At 38.4% G+C, this 17696-nt stretch overlaps 1 protein-coding gene across 1 annotated transcript; it reads left to right on the forward strand.

Annotated features, from left to right (window-relative positions):
- Positions 1–3272: 3272 nt before the first annotated feature.
- On the forward strand, positions 3273–6529 carry LOC122362675 (uncharacterized protein K02A2.6-like). Its single transcript, XM_043264223.1, has 2 exons — positions 3273–5463; positions 5801–6529. Exons 1-2 carry the CDS (start codon positions 4249–4251, stop codon positions 5867–5869), a joined length of 1284 nt encoding a protein of 427 aa, XP_043120158.1. The 5' UTR covers positions 3273–4248; the 3' UTR covers positions 5870–6529.
- The last annotated feature ends 11167 nt before the right edge of the window (positions 6530–17696 follow it).

Here is a 17696-nt window from a genome sequence, read left to right on the forward strand (position 1 = left end):
AATATTTTGAAGAATAATTTTGTCATTGCAGGTCTTGACTATGGAGTGCAGGATTACTTGATTGGTCTTCTACATTCAGATGAAAACACCTTGCTCTCACATTTCTCTCTAACTGAAGTACGTTTTAAGATTTAGTTTACTTGTTAGAGATTCCTTTCTTTTTCCTGTTTTGTGCTTCACAATTATAAACATTTCTCTAAACTGTATCCCCATCTTAGGATGTCAAGCCTACTTGTTGCAAGGAGAGTTAGCATCAAAATGGGTCACTGACCAATAATATAGAGATCTCTGAAGTATAAAAAAGTGCGTAATATTAACAGACAAGCTATGCCCATGTGTCCATAATTTCAAACAGACAGTTGCTTGGAAACACTGTTTAAAGCGCAATTTGTATAGTTCTTACAATGCTACTAATAAAAAAGGCTTTGAATTTGAGGCAAAATTTCAAGGCCAAAAATATGTTGCTTCCCCTCTTTTTCTAACCATTTAATTATCTTCAATAAAAGAAACTCAGAATCAGAATTAGTAGAAGATTACTTTTTCTTTTTACACAAATTAAAAAGATCGTCAACAACTGGTTTTTCCTTAATATTTTTATATGTTTGGAATTATTGCAATTGTTTTATATTTTTCATTAAATCTTTAATTTGTGTGTTTTATTACTAAATATTTTCTATATACACTAAACCTTTTTTTGACAACATGCACTAGATAATGTGTTCTCTATTTTTATCATGTAGTGAAATTAATGATCTTATGAATGATCTGTAGTGCATACATTACTAACATGTGTATGATTTAAGGGCTTAATTTGTTTTGACTAGTGAAATGGTTTTGAAGCAGTTGTTTGATTTTGCTAAAAGATTCTTTGAATTTAGTTTGTAAATTTGGAGTTGTTTTTAAGGTTTTGAGAAAATTTGTGATAGTTTTAAAAAATGTGTTTTAGCAATTGTAAAAGAAAGCAAGAAAACTCTAAATCTTTCAGAATTTATCCATGACTTTGCAACTACGGTACTTGCCAAATAGCTTTTATTAATTAGCTGACTTCACTAATTTCTGGGTTTTGTGATTATTTTCTTTTGATGACAAAATCTTGCAGTACATTTTCATTCACCCTTGAGTCATCTAATGTGACTCGAGGGTCAATTAATTGGCTCAAAGCTTTGAATGGCATTTTCGTAATAAAGGTCATGGCTGCATTATAAGTAAACAGACTGATGTCATGATGTACCTGATGGATTATTGGTGCTAAAAAGGCTGTTGTTGTTTTAATCTTAATGAGTGTCACTGTTAAGAAAGGGACCTCTGATGCTCACACATTCATTAAAACTGAGAAATTATAACAAGTCACATGGGATCATTTGTTGAAAACATCACTACAGAGGAGGTTTGAGGATTCGTTTTGGCACTATTATTTTTTTATCTTTCTTTGATTAGCAATAAATCTTCATCACCTGTTTTCAGATGGAGCGCCATTTAATCAAAGCCATAGTTTGCTGACAAGCTATGCAATATTATGTTCACTATTGCATGTGGTAGTTCCGTTATAGGTCTGAGCCCATGGTATCAGTATGCCCTTTTCTCAAATAGTGCTTCTTATTGTTTCTGTTTTATCAGTTTTCCATCTTATTGTTATATAATCTATAAAGAAATAACATTAAACTTGTTTGTAACTTATATGGCTGCTCTCTGACTCATGAGATAATGTGCTGAACATAGCACTGCATGATTTCTATTCTCTGTCTGTGTCCTTTTTTAATAGCCTTTCGTCTCTAGTACATTTGAGTGTATTATCTCAGTATCTCAGTCATTTCACTCTAATCACCACATTATGTTAAATTACTTAAAAATTACAGTTATGGTCAGATGCACATTTTTCCAAAAATACATTAAACAATTCTCTGTCCGGAAGCATATTCAACTCAACACAATATAATCCTAATAAAATAGGAATTAAGCCATGAATCCGAGTCATCTCGTTTAATATGTATTTCCCATGGCATATTATACTATGGAAATTTACACTATCACATTGATAATGCAAAGGAGAGCAAATAGAAAACAACATTACTTTAATAATAAGTAGAAGAAGAATAAGAACAGAGTACAAAAATCACGAGAGTCACAATGCAAAGCAACCACCAAACGCACAGAATGACAAAGCTAACTGAATTATAACTGCAACCATTTAGAATTAATTTTTTTTTTTTTTTTTTTCACCCAAGCTGGCCAAACAGTTAATTGTGAAATGTGTATGCTTTGTAAAGAACACTACCGGCAGTTCAGGCATTTTCATAGAATTTGATTCTCACATTCATTCTTTTTAAGAATGGCTGTTGTTGTCACCGGAAAAGCTTTTAAGCCTGTAAGCACCGAACTGGAAGCCAAAAACATGAAGTGTAAAAAAAAAAAAAGTATTTAAATGTGTATTTAATGCCGCTCCATCTCAAAACAGGTGATGGAAATTTATTACTAATCAAAGAACTGGCTGATCTATTTATTTGAATATGATGTTTGGCACTGTTGTTGAGATTCATATGCTGACTCTTGATGTCTGTGTGTGCCTAAAAGAAGTACATTCTGCTATATTTTTTGAGCTGAGTAATTATTAAAAAATAAATCCTTTGGTTTGTGCTGAAAACTCCAGACTTTTTGCTGTTCAGCCACAGGACTGCCATAAAAAACATAAACATAATTCAGAGAGTAATTTATGATTGACTTCAGTGATCAAATGAAATGTTGATTATGTAAAACCTCAATCATCACCTGATTACATTTTCTCTTTGCTTGTCTACCTCACAGCAGCCAAACAAAGCTTATTGTTAAAAAGTCAGGAGTCAAGAGCCCAGTTAAAGAAAATACTGACCACCATATGTTTAAAAAAATAAAAATAAAGAATTCTCCTTCAGTGGTTGTTTGTTAACATCAGGTACACCAAAACATTTAATAACTTGGGGGTTTGAAAACACAAGCTTTTAGTTACATGTACAGGCCTGACCTGGAATGCATAGCATTTTTTCTTTTTCTTTTTTTTAAATCTTATTTTGTTTAGCTTGTTAACCTCCTGTGTATATATAGCTCTAGCGCTTCTTTAGTTCGTTGTGAGTTGTTGAATTTAGTGGTTATCTTTTTGCCTGTCATTCTGTTCTTTGTTCCCTGTTGTTCTTGGAGTATTTCTTTTTCTAGCTTTTCCATGAAATATCTGCACATAGATCCTTGCTTGCTGCCTGTTTCTCCAAACTGGAAAATAAAATAGTTTACCTTATTGTTGTATACTGAGTTATTGTGATGACCACTAGAGGGCAAGCTTAGGTTGTCTGTAAATGCTTAAAATAGCAGCATAGAAGAAGTAGGGGTGCGCACCTGAAGCCACCCATGAATTGATTGTGTGGACTGTTTGTTGACGTACGGCTAAGTAAAATGTAACCTTGAACAGACCTTGTGTTTCCTCTCAAGTTATTACATCTTTTGGCGACGAGGATAAACAAGGAGAATACTAAGACGGAAGGAGGCGAAGAAACTGGATCTCTATGAGTTGGAACTTTGGAAAAGAAGATGGCCACTATGGTAGGAACAGTAACGCCATTTGATAGTCAATCGCAGTCTTGGGAAGAATATTGCGAAATTTTACAACACTTCTTCGAGGCAAATGAAATTACAGAAGCAACCAAGCAGAAAGCTATATTATTAAGCTCTGTAGGAAGTCAAACATACAGTCTTCTAAGAAATTTGTTAAGTCCAGTTAAACCAGGAACGAAGACATTTGCTGAATTAGTAGAATTACTGAAAGAGCATTTCAATCCAAAACCTAGTGAAATTGTACAACGATTTAAATTCAATTCAAGATCAAGAGAAGAGGGGGAGGCTGTGCTTGAGTATGTGGCAGTACTGAGAAAACTAGCTCATGATTGTAATTATGGAGAAAAACTGACAGAAATGCTTCGGGACAGACTGGTATGTGGCATAAATGATGATCGTATTCAGCGCAGACTATTGGCAGAAATGGATTTAACATTTGAGAAAGCACTGAAAATAGCCCAAGCAATGGAAACAGCCAATAAAGATGTGAAAGATTTACAAGCTTACCGTTCAGAAACAGCCGTTTCAATGAGAGTGCACAAAACGTCGGTAACACATGATGAGGGTCAAAAGTGAGCATGTTACAGATGTGGAAGTTTGCAACATTTGGCTAATGAATGTCGATTTGCTGCTGAGAAATGTCATAAATGTGGGAAGCAAGGACATATAATGAAAGTATGTAAATCAAAAACTTCCTTTGGAGAATTAAACTTCCAAGGGGGCGCAAGACGTAAGAGGGGAGGACAGAGAATGCATTATGTGAGTAGAGATGAGAAAAGTACATTGGCATCTGATGAAGAAGGCATTTATACTGTGTACAGTTTGCAAGAAACAGAAATTCCGAAAGTAGCTCCACTGACCATCACGTTGGCTATTAACGAATCAAATGTACCGTTTGAAGTGGATACTGGCTGTAGTGTGACCATAATGAACAGCTCCAACTTTGTTAAATTGTGGGAAAAAGATGACATTCCTGAATTAAAGACATGTTCTTTGAATTTAAAAACCTATACGGGCCAAGTTTTAACTGTGTTGGGCTCTACACAAGTTGAAGTTGCATACAACAGCACAATGAAAAAGTTACCAGTCATAGTAGTACCCGGAACGGGGCCCAATTTATTGGGCAGAGGATGGATTAAAGAATTAGGCATAAATTGGGAGGCACTACATAGGATTCAAGAGGTGGAAGAATTAACTTTGCCTAAAGTCCTCAGTAAATATGCAGAGTTGTTTAAAGATGAATTGGGGGAGTTGAAGGGTCCACCGGCAACGATTTATGTGGATAAGGAAGCAGTCCCACGGTTTTTTAAAGCCAGACCAGTCCCTTATGCAATGACGGCAAAGGTAGAAGCAGAAATAGAATGCTTATTGAGAGAACACATCATAGAGCCTGTTAAACATTCTGAATGGGCTGCCCCTGTTGTACCCGTTCTAAAACCAGACAATACCGTACGTCTATGTGGTGACTACAAACTAACAGTGAACAGAGTTTCAAAGTTGGAACAGTATCCTATTCCTTGGATAGAGGATTTGTTTGCAACATTGTCAGGTGGACAAAAATTCACAAATTTGGATATGAGCCATGCTTATCACCAGATTGCATTAGATGCAGAGTCCAGAAAATATGTTACTGTGAATACCCATAAAGGGTTATTTACTTACCGTGTTTTACCTTTTGGAGTCTCTTCCAGCCCCGCCATCTTCCAGCGGACCATTGAAGGAGTACTGCAAGGCCTTCCCCATGTAGCAGTTTTCCTTGATGATATCCTAATAACTGGTCGGAATGACAAAGAACATCTCCAGATCCTTGGAAAGGTGTTGGACAGATTGCAGGAAGCCGGACTGCGATTGAAGCGAAGTAAATGTACCTTCATGGAAAAAGAGGTAATGTTCTTAGGTCATAAAGTGGATGAGACTGGTCTCCATCCTGCACCAGAGAAGGTGACAGCTATTAAAAAGGCTCCCTCCCCAAAGAATGTGACCGAGTTGAAAGCATATTTAGGACTTTTAAATTATTACAACAAGTTCCTTCCCAATCTGTCTACTGTTTTGGCCCCTGTGCACAAGTTGTTACGGAAAGATGTAAAATGGGACTGGGGCAAGGAACAAGAAACTGTTTTTGTTCAGTCTAAAAAGATGATTAATTCAGTACAAGTTCTGGTTCATTATGATCCCCAGAAGGATGTGATTCTGTCTTGTGATGCTTCTCCTTATGGCTTAGGTGCAGTTCTTTCCCATAAGATGCCTGATGGAAGTGAAAGACCTATTGGATTTATGTCACGAACACTGAATCAAGCGGAGCGGATTTATTCACAATTGGACAAAGAAGGGTTGGCAGTAATGTTCGGGTTGCAGCGTTTCCACAAGTATTTGTATGGTCGGAAGTTTACCATTGTCACTGACCATAAACCCTTATTGTCTTTATTTAACGAGTTAAAAGCTGTTCCCCAAATGTCCTCTCCTAGAATCCAGCGATGGGCTGTGACCCTAAGGGCATATGAGTACAACATCATTTACAAGGCTGGCAAGGATCATGGCAATGCAGATGCTTTAAGTCGGCTACCAGTACCAATGGAATCTTCTACAGAGCAGGAAGAAAGAGTTCTAATGCTGGAGAATGCTGATATCACCTTGATCACAGCCGAACAGGTGAGAGAATGGACAAGGAATGATCCAATATTATCCAGAGTGAGAGAAACAGTGCATCATGGATGTTTGCATGAATTAATAGGAACAGAGTTTGATCCATTCACAACAAGAAAAGATGAATTAAGTGTACAGGATGGCTGTGTGCTCTGGGGGGCTCGAGTAATCATTCCTACCATAGGTAGACCAGAAGTTCTGAAACAACTGCATCAGTGCCATCCAGGAGTGTCTAGGATGAAAGCTTTAGCCAGAAGTTATGTGTGGTGGCCCAAGTTAGATCAGGATGTGGAAAGGCTGGTTAAAACTTGTCATATGTGCCAAGAGCATAGGAATGTTCCAGCTGTTGCTCCACTGCATCCTTGGAATTGGCCAGAAAAACCATGGCAACGACTACATGTGGATTATGCAGGACCATTTATGGGAAAAATGTTCTTTGTTTTGATTGATGCTCATTCAAAATGGATTAATGTGTATCCAGTAAATTCTGCTACAACTGCTTCCACCATTGATTGCTTGCGAAATAGCTTCAGTAATCATGGATTACCTAAACTAATTGTATCAGACAATGCTACATGTTTCATTAGTGCTGAATTCAAAGACTTCCTGAATAAAAATGGAGTGGGGCATGTTACTTCTGCACCCTACCATGCATCCAGTAATGGTTTAGCAGAACGGGCTGTCCAGATTATTAAAACCATGCTGAAAAAGAGTGCTGATGGAAAAATTGCAACTAAATTATCTAGAGTTTTATTCAGTTACAGAATTACTCCTCAAACAACCACAGGACTCTCTCCAGCTGAAATGTTGTATGGACGGAAATTACGATGTTCTTTGGACTTTATACATCCAGATTTGACCAGGAAAATTCAGGAACAGCAACAAAAGCAAGGAATCCATCATGATAAAAAGGCCTGTATGCGGAGTTTTGGCATTGGAGATTCAGTACTTATTTGGAACTTTACTTATGGTCCAAAATGGATTCCTGGGCATATTGAAACTGTGACTGGACCCCTTTCTTATAAAGTAAGGCTGGGTGATGGCCGAATGGTACGAAGACATGTGGATCAAATTCATGGCCAACAGAAATTCTTTGCAAACACATCAGAAGAGGAGAACGATTGTAAATTCCCTGATTTTGACATTCCTGAATACTCAACACCTGTAGTTCCAAAAGAGCCTGAGGGAATAGCAGCTGAAGAAATTTCTAGTACAACTCTGCCCTTAGAAGTATCTAGAGAATCCCCTTCAACTTCTGAGATAACCACAGCAATGAACCAACCTACTAGTCCTATGGTAATTATGAGACGATCACAAAGAACCAAGAAATTGCCTACTTATCTGAAAGACTATGAACTGAAGTAAAGAAAGAAAAAGGGGGGGTAATATGTGATGTTTTTTTGGATCTGCACAGTTGTGATGATTATGTAAACTTGGGGGGAAAAGGGATGTTGTATACTGAGTTATTGTGATGACCACTAGAGGGCAAGCTTAGGTTGTCTGTAAATGCTTAAAATAGCAGCAGAGAAGAAGTAGGGGTGCACACCTGAAGCCACCCATGAATTGATTGTGTGGACTGTTTGTTGACGTACGGCTAAGTAAAATGTAACCTCGAAGAGACCTTGTGTTTCCTCTCAAGTTATTACACTTATCTAGTTATAATTATTGAGCTGTACTTAGTTGGAGGAGATTGCTGTCCTCCTGGCAAAGGATGCAATCGAGCCGGTCCCTCCAGCCGAGATGAGGTAGGGGTTCTACAGCCCTTACTTCATCGTGCCCAAGAAAGGAGATCCAATCCTGGATTTGTGTGTTTTGAATCGGGCCCTTCACAACTGGGAAAAGAGCAATCTCTCCCCCGTGCAGAGAATCTCTTTTCTGTTGGACTTGCTGGGGGGACCAGGGACGGCCCTGGGCTCCTCAGCAAAAACCTGACTGGTGGTTACACCTGTAGCCTATTTATACCTGTGTTATGGGGAGTGGCTCAGGATTAATTAACCACTTGCCAAATTTCATTGCCGTTTTCTCTTAATCAAAGCTAATAAAGACTCCAAGCAAGACCCCAGTCTGTCGTCACAACATAACATCTACATTCGGTGCGTCCCTTGGAGGAGCACGCCCAGTCAGAGCTGAACTGCCTTGCTGGTTAGCACTAGTCTGCAGACTTTGCACTTTATGTGGCTAAGACACCGTCTTAGCTCAGTATGGGAGTTTTTTTATATTGTGTGTGATGCACCAGGTAGCACCAGGTCTAGGAGAAACGTTGTCTCATTTCACTATGTACTGCACAGCTATATGTAGTTGAAATGACAATAAAAAGCCACTTGACTTGACTTGAGTTCCCTCAGACGGTGGTCCCACCGAAACACTTTCACTTTTCATGATGGCCCATCTTTTCTCACTGCGTCTGCCGATTTTAATTTGAAATGGCTCCGAAACAGTTCATGCCCATGAATCATAAGTCATAAGCAGGTGGGCGGTAGATCTGCCATTTTAGGAATAGCTGGCTTGCTCTTCCACTTTTGACAGGCTTTGCATAGATGCTGCTTTTTGTGGATAGCTTCATGTTCTCTTATTATCCAGAAGTTCTTCCTCATCTCTGCAAAACTCTCTCTGGTTCTGGATGGCAGAACTTGTTATCGTAGTACTGGATTAGTAATTTAGTACTTAAATGATGGGAATGTGAAGGGTCGATACTATGCTGATACTCTAATCCTTCTGCTCAATGCAACTGACCACCAACTCTGATGAGCTGACAAGACTAGTCAAACTCTGGTGCAAGGGCAAGTAGTTGACTGGTTGACTGTACAGGGTTTTCAGTTTTGAGTAATCTGTACTCATCGGGAAAACTGCAGATTTGAGATGTGTAACTGTTGGGTAGCTTGGGACTGGTCACTGCCTGTCTTACTATTCTTATTAAAAAACTAGCAAATGGATCCATCCGTTTCTGGCTCCTCGTTACAGATGACTTCTCCCCCATGGGATCCAGCAGCTTTGTACCATCTGTTTTCCAAAGTTTCATCTTGAGACACCACACTCGCCACTCATCATCAGCAGCAGCTGCTAAATCTAGCCACGCTGACTGAGGAGCTAGCTCAGGCGATGCAGACGCTCATGCCACTTACCACCAATGTGGCTACTCCACCTTCCACAAAGATCAACGCCAATGTAAGTGCTAATCCTGTCCCTCCTTGACTTTCCCTGCCCAATAAGTTTGATGGCAATCCTGCCAAGTGTAGGGGTTTCCTGCTCCAATGCTCACTTTTCGTAAGATTGTTATTCACGTCGGCGCTAATGATGTTTGACTTCGCCAGTCGGAGATCACTAAAAATAATATTAAAGAGGTGTGTGAATTTGCAAGCACGATGTCGGACAATGTAATATGCTCTGGCCCCTCCCTGCTTACCGGGGTGATGAGATTTACAGCAGACTGCTGGGTCTCAATGGCTGGATGTCTAAGTGGTGCCCGCAAAACAACATAGGCTTTATAGACAATTGGATGAGTTTCTGGGGCAGACCTGACCTGTTAAAAAGAGATGGTCTTCATCCATTCTGGGGTGGTGCTGCTCTTCTATCTAGAAATATGGCATATAGTCTTATAGCTCCAACATGACCAACTAGTGCCCAGGTCAGGAAGCAGACAGACCGGCTAAACCGACCATCTGCTAGCTGCCTCACGTCACAGAACGCAGTTAATGCTCAGCACATAGAGACTCTTTCACCTAGATATCACACTATAGAGACTGTGTCTGTTCCCCGAATTAGAATATGCAGAGAACGTCCAAACCAAATCAAAAGCAATAATTTAATTAATGTCCAACAAATTAAAACTACCTATAATTCAAATAAGCAAACGATAAAACTTGGCTCGCTGAATATTAGATCACTTTCCACAAAAGCACTTTATATATATATGATTTGATCAAAGATCAGAACCTAGATTTGCTCTGTTTGACAGAAACCTGGCTAAAACCAGATGAATATATTACTCTAAATGAATCTACCCCCCAAAATTATTGCTATAAAAATGAGCCACGTTTAAAAGGTAAAGGTATACAATTTATAACAATATTCTTAATACTTCTCAAAGGGCAGGCTTTAAGTATAACTCATTTGAAGTTTTGGTGCTGCATATAACATTATCTACAGAATCATGTGCTAGTGTTAAATCTTCTGTCATGTTTGTACTGGCTACTGTATACAGGCCACCAGGACACAGCACAGATTTCATTAAAGAATTTGCAGATTTTCTAACTGAGTTAGTACTGGCCGCAGATAAAGTCTTAATTGTTGGCGATTTTTAATATCCATGTTGATAATGAAAAAGACGCATTAGGATCAGCTTTCCTAGACATTCTTCTGAGGTTAGACTTTCTGGACCTACCTGACCTACTCATTGTCGAAATCATACTCTAGATCTAATACTGTCACATGGAATGGATGTTAAAATGGTTGAAGTTCTGCAGCAAAGTGATGACATTTCAGATCACTATCTAGTCTTGTGTGAACTCTGTATAGTTAAACCTGTAAACTCTGCACCTGATTACAAGTATGGTAGAACCATCACTTCCACCACAAAAGAAAGCTTTCTATGTAATCTTCCTGACTTATCTCAATTCCTTAGCACATACGACGCAAAAACTTGATGATATAACAGAAACTATGCACTCTCTTTTTTCTAGCACTTTAGATACAGTTGCTCTTTTGCACTTAAGAAAGATGAAAGAAAACAATCTGACTCCATGGTATAATGACAACACACACACCCTAAAGAGAGCAGCCTGGAAAATGGAGAGCAGGTGGAAAAAACTAAATTAGAAGTATTTCGTATTGCCTGGCGGGAGAGTATCCTGTCATAAAGAAAAGCACTAAAAATTGCAAGATCTGATTATTTTTCATCCCTTTTAGAAGAAAACAAACACACCCCCCGGTATTTATTCAGTACAGTAACTAAATTAACAAAAAATTAAACGTCAACAGGTGCTAATATTCCCCAAGAGTATAGCAGTAATGACTTTATGAATTTTTTTTACTTCTAAGATTGATACCATCAGAGATAAAATTGTAACTATGCAGCCATCAACTACAGTTTCACATCAGATAATGAGCTTTAGATCCCCTGAGGAAAAATTACACTCTTTCTCTATTATAGGAGAAGAAGACCTCAACACAACAAACTTGTTAAATCATCTAAACCAGCAACATGTATGTTAGACCCTATTCCATCTAAACTATTAAAAGATTTGCTGCCAGAAGTCATAGATCCTATTTTGAACATTATTAATTCATCATTGTCATTAGGATATGTTCCCAAAACCTTCAAACTGGCTGTAGTTAAGCCTCTTATTAAGAAACCACATCTTGATCCCAAAGACTTAGTAAATTACAGACCAATCTCTAATCTCCCTTTTCTGTCAAAGATACTAGAAAAGGTAGTATCCTCACAACTGTATTCATTTTTTAGAAGAAAATGGTGTTTGCAAGGATTTCCAATCAGGTTTTAGACCATAACATAGTACTGAGACTGCTCTCATTAGAGTTACTAATGACCTGCTTCTATCATCTGATCGTGGTTTTATCTCGTTATTAGTGCTATTAGATCTTAGCGCAGCATTCGATACTATCGATCACAACATTCTCTTGGATAGACTAGAAAACTATGTTGCCATTAGAGGAAGCGCCTTAGCATGGTTTAAATCATATCTATCTGACCGCTATCAGTTTGTAGCACTAAATGAGGAGGTATCATATCGCTCAAAAGTGAAATATTTATTCCTCAATTTCAGTGCTAGGACCTTTACTTTTCAACCTGTACATGTTACCTCTGGGAGATATTATCAGGAGTCAAGGTGTGAGCTTTCACTGCTATGCTGATGATACTCAGCTCTATATTTCAGCGCAGCCTGGTGATACACACCAAATTGAGAATCTAACAGAATGCATAGTCGATATAAAAAACTGGATGATGAGTAACTTCTTAATGCTAAATTCTGAAAAAACTGAGATGCTAATAATTGGACCTAAAAACCCCACATATAATAATCTAGAACACAGTCTAAAACTTGATGGCTGCTCTGTTAATTCTTCATCATCAGTTAGGAACCTAGGTGTGCTGTTTGACAGCAATCTTTCTTTCGAAAACCATGTTTCTAGCATCTGTAAAACTGCGTTTTTCCATCTTAAAAATATATCTAAATTTCGACCTATGCTTTCAACCTCTAATGCAGAAATATTAATTCATGCGTTTATGACCTCGAGGTTAGATTATTGTAATGCTTTATTGGGTGGTTGTTCTGCACGCTTAATAAACAAACTTCAGCTAGTCCAAAACGCAGCAGAGTCCTTACTAGAACTAGGAAGTATGATCATATTAGCCCGGTTCTGTCAACACTGCACTGGCTCCCTATCAAACATCGGATAGATTTTAAAATCCTATTAATTACCTATAAAGCCCTGAATGGTTTAGCTCCTCAATACTTGAGCGAGCTCTTATCACATTATAGTCCTGCCCGTCCGCTGCATTCTCAAAACTCTGGCCATTTGATAATACTTAGAATATCAAAATCAACTGCATGCGGCAGATCACAACACACTCCTATCTAGCACCTAAACTCTGGAACAATCTCCCTAACTCTGTTCGGGAAGCAGACACACTCTGTCAGTTTAAATCTAGATTAAAGACACATCTTTTTAACTTAGACTACACATAACAACACAACATACTTTTTATTATTCAAATCTGTTAAAGGATTTTTAGGCTGCATTACTTAGATTTGCTGGAACTGGGAACACTATTTCTAAAATCGATGTACTTGTGACATCGTAGAAAAGAATGGCATCTACGCTAATATTAGTCCTGTCTCTTTCTCAATCTGTTTTCACAGTTTGTATCCAGACTAGATGGTAGATCAGCACACAGAGATTATGTTCATCAGAGACCATAAAACCTAGATGCGCCCGTGGACAGATCACCAGATCCTGATGCACACACACTTAGTCATTTACACTATTTGACACAGCTGCGTTTAAATTTGAACTGGAAGTTAAGTGCTGGGCGTCCGGTCAGAGGAGAACTGACCCCAACTGAGTCTGGTTTCTCCCAAGGTTTTTTTTTTCTTCATTCTGTATGGATGGGGTTTTGTTTCCTTGCCGCTGTCACCTCTGGCTTGCTTTGTTGGGGACACTTAACTTCTAGTGATTATCGTCGAATTGATTACAGAGACCGTCTCTGCATTTAACAAACAAATTGGTCACTTTCGTCATTATACATCCCTGTCATTGTACTCTTCTACCTTATACTGTACAGTGCTTTGATGCAACCTGTGTTGTTAAAAGCGCTATATAAATAAAAATGATTGATTGATTGATTGATTGTTTTCTGTTCCAAACAGTTCTCTTACCAGTTTTCTCCACATTGTTTACACAGTTCATTTTTGGATATTTTGTGTGGCACATTTTGGCAAAATTATCTCTTCCGTTACATTTTGCCATACATGCCATCTTTTGACAGTTGCGTTTTATTTTTCTAAAAAAGCACTTGTCATCTTAAAAGAAGCCAAGTGTGAAAACGGCCTTACTCTCCACTGACTACCCTGAACAAAAGCAATAAGGGAATTGAGTGGCTGATGACACAGATTCATGCTCATTGGTTCTCCACAACTATTATGTTGCGTTTACTGGCATGATGCAATCAGGCTTCAGTATTAGGGAGGTGGCAGATAAACCCAAGGGTAAGCTACAATGAATCAATCAATCATTTTTATTTATATAGCGCATTTAACAACACAGGTTGTATCAAAGCACTGAACAGTATAAAGTAGAAGAATACAATCATAAGGATGTATAATGACAAGATTGAACAATTTGTTATTAAATGCAGAGATGGTCTCGGACCTCCAGTTCAATTTTAAACAGCTGTGTCAGATAGTTTAAATGACTTTGTCTTTCTTTTTGTGTGTGTGTGTGTGTGTCTGTGCATCAGGATCTGGTGATCTGTCCACGGTGCGCATCTAAGTGTACTGATCTCTGATGAACTTAATCTCTGGGTGCTGATCCACCATCTAGTCTGGATACAAACTGAGAAACAGAATAAGAAAAAAAACAAGACAAATATTAGCGTAGCCTAGCAATCCTTTAACGAATTTGAATAATAAAAGTGTATTAGTGTGTTATGTGTAGGCTAGGTTATAAAGATGTGTCTTTTAATCTAGATTTAAACTGATAGTGTGTCTGCTTTCTGAACAGAATTAGGGAGATTGTTCCAGTTTGGGTGTGATAGGGAGCCAATGCAGTGTTGACAGACTACTACACAGTGTCTCTTTTATGAGACCTTTTCAGGCTTTATTTTGGAGTTAAGACACCTGATGTTAACACAAATTTTTAATTTTTGATTAACATTATAGTGGTCAATGTTTGCTTTATTTGGGCTCTAATAAACGCTTTTCCGATCTGACAGTCTGGTGGGAAAAGGGAGAACAACGAGTTCAGTGAAAGAAAAAGCATACTCTGTCAGTCACATTCTTGACGTCACATTCCTTATGGCATATAATGTCTTTCGTATTGTCAGTCACAACCAGACATTGGTTTGTGGTGTTTGCATGCAAAAGCCTCTACCAACAAGGCACTGTATTTATTGTAAATAGACACTCCCTTAAATTGGGTATGGTTGGGTCCATTTGGAAAAGACACATTTATCTTAAATTACCTGAAACCCGAGGCAACTAATACTAAACCAGACCTGTGTCACACGCATTCGTCAAAGTTTTGGACCCAAACCCGCTCTGGTCTCAGATCTGAATGAAAAAGCAAGACTGGAGATTGCCAAAACTTCAGTGACAAAACCACAATCCTGGGAGAACATACTATGGACAGATGAGACAAAAGTAGAGCTTTTTGGTAAAGGACATCATGGCACCATTTACAGAAAAAGATTTGAGAAAAAAACATGGAGAAAAGTTTAAAGTATTGTCAGTATTATGAAATCTAATTATTACCAAAGAATTTTAGGAGCACAATGTAGACATTCACATCTTGAAACATCAAGAACATCATATTTGGTCATTTTATAATTGTTCTTACATACCACAGCCAAACTTCAACCTCTGCCAGTGAGACATGGTTATGTCGGATAACTATATCTAGCAGGAGGGGTTAATAGATTAGGCATTTGGCAGAATTCAAATAGTAAATCCAGATTTCTCTCAATTATAACAGCAGTGTCGTATTTGAGACTCATGTCACCAAGAATGTTGTGATTTTTTTGATCACATGCCACTCAAGGTGCCATTATGAGTATATATTCCTTCCTTGTTTAGCGCACCAGTCAGAGACTGTTAATTTGGCCATTTGGGTGTGCTTCCCACAATTTTAAACGTTACTCAGCTGAACTTAACCTTGCCACTGATGTCTATATGTCTTCTGCCTCTTTGGGTTAAAGACTCATAACTTGGTCAATCTGCCTTGTCTCTTTGGGATGGTGACTCAGGACATGCTGCATATGTTGCTGTCTTGTTGGACAAAGACTCTGAATGAAGTCTGAACCCTTGTGAAAAACACTCCTGTCAAGGAAAAGATGTTAACAGAAGTCTTGAGTATCCAGCTTTGAGGCAGCAACAGATACAACCACATTCTGAGCCTCAAGCCTGTAAGGAAAGAGATAATCTTATCTTACAAAGCTGGAGACTCAAGACTTGGTAGATGTTATTGTCTCTTTCTTCACGGGACTCAGACTGAGTATGGTGGTATTCTGTTAACGTCAGAACCAGGAGTATTTTTTGGAAGGTTACCTTAATCTCTTTTAGACAAGGAGGAGGAGATTGCAATCTGGCACTTCTCCATTTCCATGCTATGATTGGTTGATTCCATCAGAGCGAGGAATACGGCGTGACCCCCTCTTTTTTCCTCCTGTGGAACTTATTTGCAGAATCCAACACAAAGTTAGAAAAGTGTCATTAACGTTTTACTGGTGCATTTCTCACTTACAAAACCACAACCAGAATACATTTGGCAATGTTACGAACACATTAAGTGCAAACATGATGGAAGATGATTGAACTATAATGCATGCATAAATGTATCCATCAACAGCTGAGTTTGTGTAAGATGTTGCACTACACATCACTGTCACTGATAATATGTATTTCTCTGAATAAGTATGTGTCTCTCTTTGTTTCACCCACTGCTGCTGCATCCAGAAATCCTAAAGAACTTTTATGGCAGTCACAGGCCAAAACATGAGGAATCAATCTGATGGTGGTTAAAGGGTAAAAACTGCATTTCAATCAATAAGAAGTCCTGTCGTTCCCAAGCTTTTTACCTTCCTATTGTTCTTTAAGAGGTCTCTATCTGTTGTTCTGTCATCTTGATCTAATGGAGTTGGATAGTTGCATAAGATACTTATGTTAGTCCACCAAGATCCAATCACAATGTAGCAAACCTATAGTGGTTAGGGAGGAGCCCCACCATAAACTGGGCCCTGGAATTTGCTGTCCACTGGGCAATTGACAACATAAACAAATAATAAAACAGCAACAAAAAGTGGCAGCCACTTTGCACTCACCAAAAGCAGGATAGACTAACATGCCTTAACATAACATGATGCCATGTCCCCGTGCTATCGCACCAAAACAATAAAACACATTTCAAACGCTGCATTTGCAACAAAGTTGAGACATTATCATGACTTCGTACTGTCTTTTTACAAATTGCAGTGTATAGCGCCTCGTGAACATAACACAATATCTGCATTCATGATTGGAGAAAGGACAAACAACAGTTCTACCCTTCACTGCTCAAAATAGAATCAAACAGAAAAGGTGAACTCTTATTCTTTTAGAGAATTTTCGAGTTTTCTCTAAAAGACATTTGAAAGTTTCCTCTAGCCCACCATTAAATCTGCACCCCCTTCTGATCAATGTAAAATTAACCAAGATACAACACTGGTTTTGCATGACTTCTGTCTTTTAACTCATTTTCGGATGTAAATATAAAGTAACACTGCATTTTGGGAGATGTAGTTAAATAATATCAGCGAAATACACAATTTTCTTCCTTCTTACTCTTAAGGTCAGCATATAGTATCTCACGAAAGTAAGTCACGCTTCACATTTCAGCAACTATGTTAGTATATCTTCTCAAGGGCTACCTTTTGGCTGGCACTCTGGCTCCCCCGTAGAAAAAAACTGCAAATGTTGGTTATGTTTTGTAGCTGGGATGCTATTTTGACATGGTTTATGCTGGTCCTTTTGCTGGTTAATGCTGGTCCTTCAAGGAACATCTTAAATCAGCATCCCAGCTTCAAAACATACTTAATCTGCATATGCAGTTTTTTTGTTTTTTAGTCAACAGTTTCACATTCCTTCCATGCTGTCTAGTTCCTGTTTATTCATGTTTCTGTGGACACCTTTTAAATCCAGTGGGTCCTGTGTCATCATGTGTATTGGCCTGCCAAGTCCGCCTTAAGTTGCTGCAACAAGGAA

This window comes from Puntigrus tetrazona, chromosome 18 (assembly GCF_018831695.1).
Source record: "Puntigrus tetrazona isolate hp1 chromosome 18, ASM1883169v1, whole genome shotgun sequence".
Taxonomy (NCBI): Eukaryota; Metazoa; Chordata; class Actinopteri; order Cypriniformes; family Cyprinidae; genus Puntigrus; species Puntigrus tetrazona.

Bases quoted from the DNA above. Each gene is read 5' to 3' on its own strand.
- LOC122362675 (XM_043264223.1), top strand. From the start codon at position 4,249: ATGAAAGTATGTAAATCAAAAACTTCCTTTGGAGAATTAAACTTCCAA. The intron at 5,464-5,800 runs GTAATGTTCTTA...CTTATGGCTTAG, and splicing joins GTACCTTCATGGAAAAAGAG to GTGCAGTTCTTTCCCATAAG.